This window comes from Rhinopithecus roxellana, chromosome 12 (genome assembly GCF_007565055.1).
Source record: "Rhinopithecus roxellana isolate Shanxi Qingling chromosome 12, ASM756505v1, whole genome shotgun sequence".
In the NCBI taxonomy this organism is placed as follows: domain Eukaryota; kingdom Metazoa; phylum Chordata; class Mammalia; order Primates; family Cercopithecidae; genus Rhinopithecus; species Rhinopithecus roxellana.
The window spans coordinates 68,004,467-68,019,460 of NC_044560.1; the positions used below are offsets into that span (position 1 = coordinate 68,004,467).

A 14,994-nucleotide genomic window follows, 5' to 3' on the forward strand; every position below is an offset into this window, starting at 1 on the left:
ATCTACATTTGATAAAGCTGCACCCTACAACTCACTGATCTTCAACAAAGTTGGCAAAAATAAATAATCGGGAAAGAATACCCTATTTCAATAAATGGTGCTGGAAAACTGGCTAACCATACGCAGAAGAATGAAACTGGACCCCTATCTCTGACTGAGTTAATATATAAAAATTAACTCAGGATGGATTAAAGACTTAATATGTAAGACCTCAAACTATAAACATCCTAGAAGAAAACCTAGGAAATACCCCTCTAGACATTGGCCTAGGCAAAGAATTTATGACTATATCCTCAAAAGCAACAAATGCAACAAAAAAATTGGCAATTGCGACCTAATTAAACTAAAGATCTTCTGCAGAGTAAAAGAAACCATCAACAGAGTAAATAGACAACTTACAGAACAGGAGAAAATATCTTCAAACTATGCATCTGACAAAGGACTAATATCCAGAATCTCTAAGGAACTTAAACAAACCAACAAGAAAAAAACAAATAACTTTATTAAAAAGTGGGCAAAGTACATGAATAACACTTCTCAAAATAAGACATACAAGTGGCCCAAAAACATAAAAAAAATGCTCAACATTAGTAATCAGAGAGATGCAAATCAAAACCACAGGGGAATACCATCTCACGCCAGTCAGAATAGCTATTATTAAAAAGTCAGAAAATAACAGATGATGAGGTTTCAGATAAAAAGGAATGCTTATACACTGTTGGTGGTAATGCAAATTAGTTCAGCCCCTGTAGAAAGAAGTTTGGAAATTTCTCAAAGAACTAAAAATAGAATTACCATTTGACCCAGCAATCTCATTACTGGGCATATACCCAAAGAAAAATAAATCATTCTACCAAAAATGTATCTGCACTCATATGTTTATTGCAGTACTATTCACCATAGAAAAGACATGCAATCAACCCAAGTGCTCATCAATAGTGGACTGCATGAAGAAAATGTGGTACATATAGACCATGGAATACTACAGTGCCATAAAAATGAACAAAACCATGTCCTTCGCAGCAACATAGATGCAGATGGAGGCCATTATCCTAAGCAAATTAACACAGAAAACAAAATATACTGCATGTTCTCACTTACAAATGGCAGCTAAACATTGGGTATACATGGACACAAAGATGGGAAAAATAAACACTGTAGACTCCCTAAGGAGGGAGCGACAGAAGAAGGCAAGGGTTGAAAAACCCATATATTGGGTACTATGTTCACTGCTTTGGCAACACGATCACTAAAAGCCCAAACCTTAGCATTACACAATATATCCATGTAACAAATCTGCACATATACCCCTAAATCTAAAATAATTTTTCAACCTACATTTGAGAACCTTTATGAATGTGAAATTCCCTCCTTATTCCAATCACACTCCCACGTGTGAAACCTAACTAAAGTGTGAAAACCTAACTAAAAGTACAACTTAAGAGGGTTGTAACCAAGAAAACAATTTTCAATACAAATGGGAGAAAGAAAAAACAAAAGGATGTATAATACAACGCAAAAATGGTATGCAGAAGAACACAGTTATATGGATCACTGAAGCAAGATGACGAAATACAATAAGAGTAAGTTGTACAGTGCCAAATATATTTCGCACATATTCCTTGGAGTTATTAGTTCATGAACAGAAGAAACTCTCAAATTCAAATAATAAGTATAGAATCCACATAGTAAATACGTGCATACACTATGCCTTATACCTTAAGAATGCTAATCTTGTTTAATTTTTCCCAACTACCTGAAAAGTAAGTTTCATCGTGACCATTTAACAAATAATGAGATAACAAAAATGAAGCAGAGAGAGATTGAATAACATCAAAAGTCACAAAGCTAGTAAAAGAAGTATTAAGAGGCTGGTCTCCGTGGCTCACACCTGTAATCCCAGCACTTTGGGAGGCCGAGACAGGCAGATCACAAGGTCAGGAGTTTGAGACCAGCCTGGCCAATATGGTGAAACCCTGTCTTTACTAAAAATACAAAAATTAGCTGGGTGTAGTGTCAGATGCCTGTAGTCCCAGCTACTCAGGAGTCTGAGGCAGAAGAATCACTTGAACCTGGGAGGCGGAGGTTGCAGTGAGCAGAGATCACACCACTACACTCCAGCCTGGGCGACAGAGCAAGGCTCTGTCTCAAAAAAAAAAAAAAAAAAAAAAAAAAAAAAAAAAAAAAAGCGTATCTAACTCCACAGTCCATGTTCTTCGCCACTAATCTCTTCTTACTTCCCAAATCCAAGTCAACATGTGTTTTCAGTGTAATTTCTAATAAAAAAAAAATACATGACTTTTCCTCATTATATGGTTACTTAATGCAAGAACAACGATAACATGAGCTAGTGGAAAGAGGTCAGAGCTAAACGTGAAAAGACATTGGTTCCAGTTCTAGCCAGCTATAACTTTGGCAGATCAAGTAAGTTCCTTAGCTTACTATTTTTCTCATCAGTAAAATGAAGATGATAGGCCTGTTCTACATCACAGGGCCGATGGCAAAATAAAAGAATAAAATATATATGAAAGTAGTTGGAAATGTTTAATAATTTTTTAAAATGTAAGACATATTGCACATATTGTTTAAATACCTTATGCCTAACTTCTTTTTAAAAGGCATTTTAGGCTGGGCGCAGGAGCTCACGCCTGTAATCCCATCACTTTGTGAGGCCGAGGCAGGCGGATCACAAGGTCAGGGGTTTGAGACCAGCCTGGTCAACATGGTGAAACCCTGTCTCTACTAAAAATACAAAAATTAGCTAGTTATGGTGGTGCATGCCTGTAGTCCCAGCTACTTGGGAGGCTGAGGCAGGAGAATAGCTTGAACCCAGGAGGGTTCAGTGAGCCTAGACTGTGCCATTGCACTCCAGCCTGGGCAACAGAGCAAGATTCCATCTCAAACCAAAACCAAAACAAAACAAAAGGTATTTTAGATAATATAAGGCACAAATGTAGACTTTGGAACATATCTGGCTATTAAAAATAAAGAATTTTAAAAATATATTTTTTATTTTATACACTACGTTTATATGGTTTGGATGTTTGTCCCCTCAAAATCTCATGTTAAAATGTGATTCCTAATGTTGGAGGTGTGGCCTGGTGGGAAGTGACTGGACCATGGGGGTGGTCCCTCATTGATGGTTTAGCATCATCCCCTTGGTGATAAGTGAGTTCTCAACTCAAGTGAGATCTGGGTGTTTGAAAGATTTGGGACCTTCCGTTTTTCTCTCTCTTACTCCCACTCTCACCTTGTGACGTTGCCTGCTCTCCCTTCACCTTCTGCTGTGACTATTTGAGTTTCCCAAGGCCCTCACAAGATGCAAATGCCGGCGCCTTACCTGCATGGCCTGCAGAACTATGAGCCAACTAAACTTATTTTCTTTATAAATTACCCAGCCTCAGGTATTTATAGTGATGCAAAAAGTGACTAACACAATATAATATAGAAATGTTTATTTTGCTTCCTTAGTGACTAAAAATGGCTAACATTTCCTTTAATGGTTTGGGAGTGAAATGGGATGTTCTGGATACAATAAGGTTATTTCATACTTTGCAGATATTTCTTTACTCCTGACAGTTTTTGTGTAATAAAATTATCTCAGCCTTGAACCACTATGAATTTCTTTACCTCTTCATATTTTTTACATCATGACTTCTTTAGGTCTGTATCCATTCATATATAAATAATACTACAAATGTTTATAGAGCACATTCTAACATGCCAGATATTATGCTATGAAAATAAATATAAAATAATTATGCAAAACCTACCACAATGAGACTGTTTTCTGTCACCATAGAAGTGAAAGTAACTACTGTAGTAAGCAAGTGTATTCATGCTACATCTGAATTAAATTCAAAGCTACTAAGAGAGTGTAAGTGTTTTATATATTTCATTCCACTTTTAGGCAAACATGCTTAACAAAATGATGGCAATGCCTACTTACTCGTGCACCTTTAGGACCTGGATGACCTTCTGGTCCAGCTAAACCCTGGTGTAAACAAAAGACATTGTCACCATACTACAGTACTTTTTAAAGAGTTAATAAATAGATTAATAAAAAGGGCATATAAAGAGGTATCATTTTCAAAACTATAGAATTCAGAACTCTGTATAACTAATGAAGATTATCAATGTTTAAGGAATTTTAGAATTTCTGAACCAAAAGAGCCATCGGAAATAATCTATACACAAATATATTTTAGATATATAAATAAAGTACATTAACACATTGTCAGATTTTTAAAAATTTTTTCATTGCATTATTTCTCATTGGAAGATTATCTGTGTTGTTTTAAAACATTTCTAATTAACTTATTCTAAAAGATATTACCATAAATTTTTAAAAAGATAAATATATTTTAAACTAGATCAGTGCCCATATGTTTACATATTCATGTTTTATATATTTTATATAACATATATTCTCACTTGAGAGTAAGAGTGTAACACAGAATACCTCTAAGTGTTTTTAAAGTCCTAAAAAATGGAATTTTGTTAATTTTTTTGCTTATTTATTTCCCTCATTCTTGAGAATAAAAAAGATATAAATGTAACTCTATACATTTAATTAATTTTAGAAGTAATCAATTCATGAAAACTTAGGAAAGAAAGCTTGTTCTGTTATTAATCTACATGAAGTAGAGAAAGTTAGAAGTTATAAGGGAATACATATAAAATGATTAGAATGAATTTTTAAAACAGTATACAAATAACCGAATTCAGTTAGAAAAAAGTGTTTGCTAGTGGTATACTGTTTCTCAAATTTTTATAACTGTGTTATTAAAAAATGATGTTTATTACAGAGAGTCTTAACTCTTACTATTACTTCATTTTGTTCAGTGACAATATTGTAAAATCACAATCAGCACTGTTTTAAGAACTTACTAACACTTGGGCATTTTAATTTTGAAGATTCCATTGTATATCACATCAAACATATTTAAAAGCCCCATTCCGATTTTAAATAAAACTTTCTGCAGAAAAATTGTAATGGATTTCTACAGCTTTGATTTTAAAATTATTCCTCTATGACTTATTCATTATTTAATAAAAACAACTATCTGAACATTAATTCTCAAAATCAGAAATACAATGTATTAATAAATAGGAACATAAAAAGTCTAAATATAGTTACTGCACCTGCCTGCCAGGGTAACCGGGTGAACCGATATTACCAGCAAATCCTGGAATTCCCTGAAATAATAAATAAAATAAACAGTACAGCAAAGCCAAAGGAGGCCCAAGGAACCAAATTTGGTGTATTTACAATATACAAGCTTGGAAATAATTTTTCCCCATAAAAATACTGAGTCCTACACATGGCTTATGTAACTGAAATCACCTGTGTGAAGAAAAATGGGCAAAAATTGCTAAATAAAATAAGTAAAGGTATTAGATTAGGGCCCTAAATGATATATTGATAATTAATAATGATAAATCTAGGATGGAAAAATCCATAGCTAAAACAGACATTTATTCTAGAAGAAGAGCTGGTATATTTCTTAATTACTAGTAACTTTTTTACCAGTAGATTGAATTCTTTCTTGTCTCGATCATCCTACAACACTCCTTAACAGTCTGAGCATGAGCCCCAGAAGACTAAGAGGGGCAGTAAACCACAAAACCAACCTCTACCTCTTTCCTAAAGTAAACTTAACCTTACAGTAAGTCTGATTAAGTAAATGAATATATATATATAGATATAGATATAGATATAGATATAGATATAGATATAGATTTTTTTTTTTTTTTTGAGACGGAGTCTCGCTCTGTCGCCCAGGCTGGAGTGCAGTGGCCGGATCTCAGCTCACTGCAAGCTCCGCCTCCCGGGTTTACGCCATTCTCCTGCCTCAGCCTCCCGAGTAGCTGGGACTACAGGCGCCCGCCACCTCGCCCGGCTAGTTTTGTGTATTTTTTAGCAGAGACGGGGTTTCACCGTGTTAGCCAGGATGGTCTCGATCTCCTGACCTCGTGATCCACCCGTCTCGGCCTCCCAAAGTGCTGGGATTACAGGCTTAAGCCACCGCGCCAGGCCGAGTAAATGAATATTAAGTGGCAAATACCTTTATCATGACATGGGTCTGATCTAGTAAATTTGAATGGTGCTATGGACTGAATATTGTGTGCCTCAAAATTCATGTTAAAATCCTAACCCTGCTGATAATGCCTAACAGTATTAGGAGGTGGCTCTTTAGAAGGTAAATAGGTTGGAGCCCTCATGAATGGGATAAATGATCTTATAAAGAGGCCATGTGAGAATAGAATAAAAAGTCAGCAGTCTGTAATCCAAAAGATAGCCCTCACCAGAACCTAACTGGGCTGGCATGCTGATCTCAGACTTTCGGCCTCCAGAATTGTGAGAAATTTCTGTTGTTTATAAGCCACCCAGTCTATGGTCTTTTGTTATAGAAGCCCAAACTGACTTAGACAAATGGTAAACTCATTCGGAATTTGCAACTTTGTATTCTTGATTTAAAACAAAGTTTGCTCAGGAAAGGCTGATAGATGGAAACCCAAAGGTATAAGAAAGGAAAACTGCTACAGAACTGGGTGAAAAAGTGAGACAAAATATTACAGCTTCTATTTTATAAAAAAAAACCAAAAAACTCTTTTTCATTGATACATCATTCATTCATTCATTTACTCATTAGTTTATTCAGAGTTTAGGTCTATCAAATAATTCTTGACCCAAGGAAATGTCAGAAGAAGGTGTGTTGAGCTGATGACAACAATGCTGTCTAGATTTCTTATTATTACCTAATACCTAAATACCTAAAATTCCTTTCCTGTTCGTTTATAAATGATATAATGAAAGATAATTGCACTTTGTCCTTTGCTCTGAAGTAGATAGAAGAGTGTTACCTCCACTTTAAGTACAGATACACTAAAACTTCTAAAAATTTGGAAAATTTAGAGAAAGAACAGACCAAGGAAATGAAAAATAGAGGGTAATAGTTGAGTTTCTTCTCTCTACTTTTCTCAGAATTCATCTCTCACGTTTTCCCCTCTCATTTCTATCTCTCATTTCCCCTTCCCTTCCCTTGACCAAAATTAACATTTACTGAGCACTTTTTATTTGCTAAGCACTTTACATATATGAGATAGTCTTTTCTTCATTCTACATTTAAAGAAACTGATACACAGAAGTTATGACAATGGACAACTGAAGAGAATGTGAATAAACAATGGCCTTCTGAGGATTACAGAAGAAATTCTTGTCTATATGTAGAGAGATTATATCCTATGAATTTCAGAAACCATATTTATATGTTAAATATTCCCCTATTCATATTAGATATCATATATTTACATAATATTTTATTCCTATAACATTTATTGAGCATTTATCATATGCCAGGCACTATTTCAAGTATTTTATATGTATATCTTATTCAATCTACTCAAAAACCCTATAAGATAGATATCATTATTCCCATATGAGAGATGAGAAAAAATGAGACATAAGGTGTTTATGTCACCAATGGAAGGTTACTTAGCTAATAAGTAGGAAGTCAGGAATTAAATCAGCAAGTCTAATTCCAGAGACCACAATTCAAAGGCCCGTTTCCCTAGTGTGGGTTTGAAGTGCCAAAAACGTCCAATAGCACTCCAAGGAAAGTCCTCTAATTATAGGATTTGCTCTAGTATATTTACAACCACCTTCCTTTATGCCTCATCCAAATCCAAAACACTCAGGCCCACATTCTAGACATTCACAAAACCTTATATTGGTGTATGCTAACAGAAAGGAGTAAGACAAATGTAAAAGGCTGTTTTTATTCTGTAGGTCACTATCTATCTGGCTAATGAAAACCGTCATCCCTTTTCCATTCCTTTCCTAGTCAAATTAAGTTAACTAACCTCAATAAAAAGGCAATCTGTTATAGAATATAAGTGAAATACTATTTCGAATGGATTGTCACAGAGGGTGTTAAAGCAACACGTGGAGATCTAGCTAACACAGTTTAGCTATGCAGAGAAAGACACAAAAGAATTCCACTCAATGTCTAAGTTCTGCTATACTAGAACAGCAGTAAACAAAGTAAACAAGTAAGACTTCAGCATAATCTTTATATGGCATAAACATATTCTGAGCCAACCATACCCTAGAATAACTGAGACAACCAAAGAAACTCAAAAGAAACTCAAAACAAACAGCATGACTTAATTCACTCTGCATTTAAAGATAGAGTTTTTTAAAAAGTCACCTCACTCAAATCTGCAGATTGGATGGAGTAATGGAGATACAGTTATATCAACAGCCCCTTGAGAAATCAGGAACGGAAAGTTAGGAAGCCTGCCCTAATCTTACTTAAAACACACGTTCTGAGTCAGTTAGACTTCATTCAGAATTCCGGCACTGCTCCAGCACTGCTACTATAGTTTCTGTTTTTTCATTAGTAAAATAGAATAACAGTACTCATTTTGTAGATAAAAGAGAACTATGTGTAGAAATATATTTAAAAGTGGAAGTAACTGCAATAACTCTTAGTATTGCTGGGCATTAGGTTAATTAACATATGTAAAACTGAATATATGACTAGAAGTTGTAGTTAATAGTAATACAGTTTGGCAAATAATAAGGGCTGTAAGTAAATGACAGCTCTTATTACTAGAGCTCACATAAATGATATAATTGCCTTTCCAAATGTTTGCTGACCAATTTGAAGATATTTACAAATTTTCAAGACAAATGTCTTCCAGCAAGTCAGCTATGCTCCTCTTAATGTCCATAGTATTTATTATTATTATTATTTATTATTATTATTATTATTATTATACTTTAAGTTCTAGGGTACATGTGCACAACGTGCAGGTTTGTTACATATGTATACATGTGCCGTGTTGGTGTGCTGCACCCATTAGCTCATCATTCACATTAGGTATATCTCCTAATGCTATCCCTCCTGCCTCCCCCTACCCCACAACAGGCCCTGGTGTGTGATGTTCCCCTCCCTGTGTCCAAGTGATCTCATTGTTCAGTTCCTACCTATGAGTGAGAACATGCGGTGTTTGGTTTTCTGTTCTTGCAATAGTTTGCTGAGAACTATGATTTCCAGCTGCATCCATGTCCCTACAAAGGACATGAACTCATCCTTTTTTTGTGGCTGCATAGTAGTTCATGGTGTATATGTGCCACATTTTCTTAATCCAGTCTGTCATTGATGGACATTTGGGTTGGTTCCAAGTCTTTGCTATTGTGAATAGTGCTGCAATAAACATACATGTGCATGTGTCTTTATAGCAGCATGACTTATAATCCTTTGGGTATATACCCAGTAATGGGATGGCTGGGTCAAATGGTATTTCTAGTTCTAGATCCTTGAGGAATCGCCACACTGTCTTCCACAATGGTTGAACTAGTTTACAGTCCCACCAACAGTGTAAAAGTGTTCCTATTTCTCCACATTCTCTCCAGCACCTGTTGTGTCCTGACTTTTTAATGATTGCCATTCCAACTGGTGTGAGATGGTATCTCATTATGGTTTTGACTTGCATTTCTCTGATGGCTAGTGATGATGAGCAGTTTTTCATGTGTCTGTTGGCTGTATGAATGTCTTCTTTTGGGAAGTGTCTGTTCATTTCCTTTGCCCACTTTTTGATGGGGTTGTTTTTTTCTTGCAAATTTGTTTGAGTTCTTTGTAGGTTCTGGATATTAGCCCTTTGTCAGATGAGTAGATTGCAAAAATTTTCTCCCATTCTGTAGGATGATTGTTCACTCTGAAGGTAGTTTCTTTTGTTGTGCAAAAGCTCTTTAGTTTAATTAGATCCCATTTGTCTATTTTGGCTTGTGTTGCCATTGCTTTTGGTGTTTTGGACATGAAGTCCTTGTCCATGCTTATGTCCTGAATGGCATTGCTTAGGTTTTCTTCCAGGGGTTTTATGGTTTTAGGTCTAACATTTAAGTCTTTAATCCATCTTGAATTAATTTTTGTATACGGAGAAAGGAAGGGATCCAGTTTCAGCTTTCTACTTACGGCTAGCCAGTTTTCCCAGCACCATTTATTAAATAGGGAATCCTTTCCACATTTCTTGTTTTTGTCAGGTTTGTCAAAGATCAGATGGTTGTAGATGTGTGGTATTATTTCTGAGGTCTCTGTTCTGTTCCATTGGTCTACATCTCTGTTTTGGTACCAGTACCATGCTGTTTTGGTTACTGTAGCCTTGTAGTATAGCTTGAAGTCAGGTAGCGTGATGCCTCCAGCTTTGTTCTTTTGACTTAGGATTGTCTTGGCAATGCAGGCTCTTTTTTGGTTCCATATGAACTTTAAAGTAGTTTTTTTCCAATTCTGTGAAGAAAGTCATTGGTAGCTTAATGGGGACGGCATTGAATCTATAAATAACCTTGGGCAGTTTGGCCATTTTCACAATATTGATTCTTCCTATCCATGGGCATGGAATGTTCTTCCATTTGTTTGTGTCCTCTTTTATTTCATTGAGCAGTGGTTTGTAGTTCTCCTTGAAGAGGTCCTTCACATCCCTTGTAAGTTGGATTCCTAGGTATTTTATTCTCTTTGAAGCAATTGTGAATGGGAGTTCATTCATGATTTGGCTCTCTGTCTGTTATTGGTGTATAAGAATGTTTGTGATTTTTGCACATTGATTTTATATCCTGAAACTTTGCTGAAGTTGCTTATCAGCTTAAGGAGATTTTGGGCTGAGACGATGGGGTTTTCTAAATATACAATCATGTCATCTGCAAACAGGGACAATTTGACATCTTCTTTTCCTAACTGAATACCCTTGATTTCTTTCTCTTGCCTGATTGCCCTGGCCAGAACTTCCAACACCATGTTGAATAGGAGTGGTGAGAGAGGGCATCCCTGTCTTGTGCCAGGTTTTATGGGGAATGCTTCCTGTTTTTGCCCATTCAGTATGATATTGGCTGTGGGTTTGTCATAAATAGCTCTTATTATTTTGAGATATGTTCCATCAATACCAAATTTATTGAGAGTTTTTAGCATGAAGGGCTGTTGAATTTTGTCAAAGGCCTTTTCTGCATCTATTGAGATAATCATGTGGTTTTCATCTTTGATTCTGTTTATATGCTGGATTACGTTTGTTGATTTGCGTATGTTGAACCAGCCTTGCATCCCAGGGATAAAGCCCACTTTCACAATTACAATGCAAAATTATTTCAGCTGTTTCTCAAAGTTAACACAAATTTTGCCTCTTTTTTTTTTTTCTGGAAACAAATAGAATAGAAAGCAAGAACTGACTAGAATATACATTTTCCAACCTTTAAAATTGGTTTTAGACTGTTCTAAAAAGTGTATGACCCTCAGAGATAATATATACAACACCACAACTAGTTTATGGAGCAGTTTTGTGAGTGAACTGGTCAGTAATGACACATGGCCAACTTTCCACTTGTGAAGTATCAGGTTTCCTCCATTGGAATCCACATTTCTGCTAAAGCAGTATCCTACAAATTTTTTTCTCCCCAGGGACTAATCCCACTCACCCTTCTCATCTTTTTCTCCCGTAAATGCTCAAATGCTTTTCAGTACATGTTGATTTGCAGGAACCTGATATTACATGTGTTACAGATACATATATCACTTTGCTTGCCATGTCTAGTAATTAGTAATCTTGAAAAGTTGTGCTTCAGGGACTGAACAGAGTATAGTGTCTAACTTAACATGAATGAAAGGGAAAACTGGCTTTGTTTCTTTATTTATAGCTTTCCCTCAGGTACCATCCATCACATTTCTTCCTGGATCTCCCTTTAGGGCTTCCTGAGTCTCTGTGCTGATTCTTTAATAACAGTATCCATCACCATAGTCAGTTTCTAATATCTTACCCTTTTCACTGTTATAGTCACACTATATTTTCAATATAGTAACACTATAAGAGATATGACTTTATTTTTTTCCATGACATAATGATATATTATTTTCTGATGAGAGAGAAGCAGTTACATGATCAAAAACTAAATAGTTCCAAAACTATTTTGACTTTTAAATATTGTGTATGTGTATTATGGACAATGATATACGTACCATTCTAATTTGGACTGTTATTGAAATTTATTTGCATTTCCTCAGGAAAAGGTCAGGGAACAAACAGCTATGGATTGGGCTTTAGTGAAATGGTAAGCTCCTGAAATTGTACAAAAAAGTCAAGTCTCTGTGTGTGTGTGTCTGTGTGTGTGTGTGTGTGTGTGTGTGTGTGTATGGATATGGATATTTTCTGGGAAAGGATTCAAAATACATATGAGATTCTCAAAGAAGACTGTGAACTGCAGAAGTTTAAGAGCAACTAGTCTGATACATATGGGGCAAAAGCAAAAAATGAATAACAGTGAAATAATATCTGTTACAGTTTTTTAAATAAAAAGATCTACAGCTAATCAATTAAAAGGTTGTCCTGCACTAAACAGAGTAAAAAATCAGTGCGAAGAAAAATTGAAAAAGTGGGGGCAAATAATCTCTCAATGGAGTTCTCTAACATGTGTCTTTTTCACACATGATACAAGTCTTATAAAGGAAGTACTTACTTGTTCACCTCGAAGTCCTGGGAGTCCAGGATGTCCTTTGAGACCCTGCAAAAGAATAAGCAAAGACACGCTATGAAAAGTAAACTCATATGCGCCAAATAACGAAACATAGGTTGCAAGTTGCCTTATATCCCAACTTTTGGTTTCCTCTTCAACACAAATTTAATTGTTACTAATTTATTTCTTGTTAAACTTAATCTTTTTTATTTAATAAGAACTACATTTTTATTAAATAACAAATTAATTCTTATTAATAATGTAATCTTGCATGTTTTTCTTTCTTTTTTTTTTTTTTTTTTTTTTTCTGAGACAGAGTCTGGCTCTGTCACCCAGGCTGGAGGGCAATGGCGCAATCTCGGCTCACTGCAAGCTTCGCCTCCTGGGTTCACGCCGTTATCCTGCCTCAGCCTCCTGAGTAGCTGGGACTATGGGCAGCCTGTCACCACACCCGGCTAACTTTTTGTGTTTTTTAGTAGAGACAGGGTTTCACCATGTTAGCCAGGGTGGTCTCGATCTCCTGACCTCGATATCCGCCCGCCTTGGCCTCCCAAAATGCTGGGATTACAGGCGTGAGCCACCGTGCCCGGCCTTCTTGCATATTATTTGAATGACTTGTTACTATCAACTAAAATGGTAGCATAGTACCGAATAGAGACTAAAGCACAGTATCTTTTATAAAAGGTTCATATCTAGCAATGGATACGTTAAGTTTGCTGAAGCTTTTAAAAAGTTAGTTTTAGTTGAATAATGCTAAGACAAATGGTCTCAGACATAATCTGTTTGTAATTATTGAAAAACTGGATCATATCCAGGCAGTTCCTCTAACCCAGATCATTGTCATAACACCCCAAGAATGACCTAACTCAAAGAATCGTGAGGCTACTCACAGGTTCATCAAAAGGGGTTCTATAAAGTTGTCTAGGGAATTAGTAATAAAGAATATTTTCCAAATAATAGAAGCAAAAGAAAATCTTAATCTCTATAAGTTAACACCCAAAGCTATAAAATAGACAATATCTTTCTTCCTCAAGAAAGATATGGGGACAAAATAAAGGAAACTAAAAGAAAGGACAGGAAGAATGAAATAAAGAAAGATTTTGGAGCTTATTTGTACAGTTCTACATAAAAATCAGTGATTTGATCTACTGTTTACCGAAGGATTTTGGTGCACATAAAAGAACAAAAGAAATTCCTTTTCTTAAGGACTTAAAATATAACTCAAAAGCCTGAAATAAATCATAGTTTATGAATATCAAAAATTTCCGATTAATATACTGCAAACTAAAGACAAATTTCCTGGGTTTCAGAATATAGCCTAATGGAGTGAAAGAATTATTCAGTATGAATCACTGAGGGTTTATCAGAAGAGATGAGTTTGGATTAATGGATGAGAGAAGGGAATGACACTTTGGTTAAAAAACATCATTTAGAAGAGATGCCTATTTGAAAACTAAAGGAATGATTTCAACAGCTTTTGCGATATTAAACTTAAAACAGTTTAACTGTTTTTACATTTTTAAAGAGAGTTCAAGATTAGACTAATTACATAATATAATACATATCGTGCTCAGTTGTCTAAATGTTTACACAAAATTCCACAAGTAAAATATCTACAAAGCTAAGTTTTTTTACTTTTTACAACAGGAGATAAGAAACATCCTCAGGACTAGACAGTGGTGGTAGCTCCCTGGGATGAGGCAGCAGCTCTAGGAGAGTGTGAGCTGGAAGTTTCCTGGAGGATGACAAATAAAGAGCCAGGGTAGGAGGCTCATAGGTTACAGAGACTCTCTGCCATGAGCCTATTTCCTTTTCCTATTTTTTTAAAAAGTGTGTGTTTATTTATTTACTTATTTTAAATTCTGTGAACCCTTGAGTCTAGCTGTCTAGCTACATGCTTGATTTTCTTTGGCCAACACCTGTTTTTCAGATCAGAGTTAGTTTCCTCACTAGCCTATAATGAAACAAAATGCAATGGTGGCACAATTTTATTTTAGCTTATTTTCCCCAAATCACTCCATAATAGTGAACTATGTGTATATGTAATCATGGTATCTTCTGTATGTACACTTCTCTTTAAAGGGGTTCCTCTTCATTCAGAGACCCTGACAAGGTGGCAGCACCATGCAGTCATGATCTGTTTTTTACGAACCCACTCCTTCCCCACCTCAGCCACAGGACTTGACACTTAATCTAAGGGAGGACAATATAAGTCAGGCCAGTAGCTTACAAAATGACTTGGAATAAAGATTTATTTAAATAAATTCATTCATTCATTAATCCATGTCAATAAAGTTTTATTTAAATAAAAACAAGCTGGGCCAGGCAAATGGCATTCCTGTAGTCCAGTTACTTAAGACGCTGAGGTGGGAGGGTTGCTTGAGCCCAGGAGCTCAAGTCCAGTGCGGGCAACATAGCACCCTCTTAAAAAAAAAAAAAAAGGACAAGATGGGCCAATAAAAATCTCTTTTTTAAAAAAATAAAGTTGATTA

The 14,994-nt window shown here is 35.6% G+C and overlaps 1 protein-coding gene across 1 annotated transcript in view; it reads right to left on the minus strand.

Moving 5' to 3' along the window:
• COL24A1 (collagen type XXIV alpha 1 chain) overlaps positions 1-14,994 on the minus strand; it is a 388,303-nt gene that overhangs the window by 293,211 nt on the left and 80,098 nt on the right. Inside the window, exons 8-10 of the mRNA XM_030912579.1 lie at positions 12,506-12,550; positions 5,146-5,199; positions 3,950-3,994 (exon numbers count right to left, since the gene is read on the minus strand). Coding sequence (XP_030768439.1) covers positions 3,950-3,994; positions 5,146-5,199; positions 12,506-12,550 — 144 coding nt within the window. The remainder of the gene's footprint in view (positions 1-3,949; positions 3,995-5,145; positions 5,200-12,505; positions 12,551-14,994) is intronic.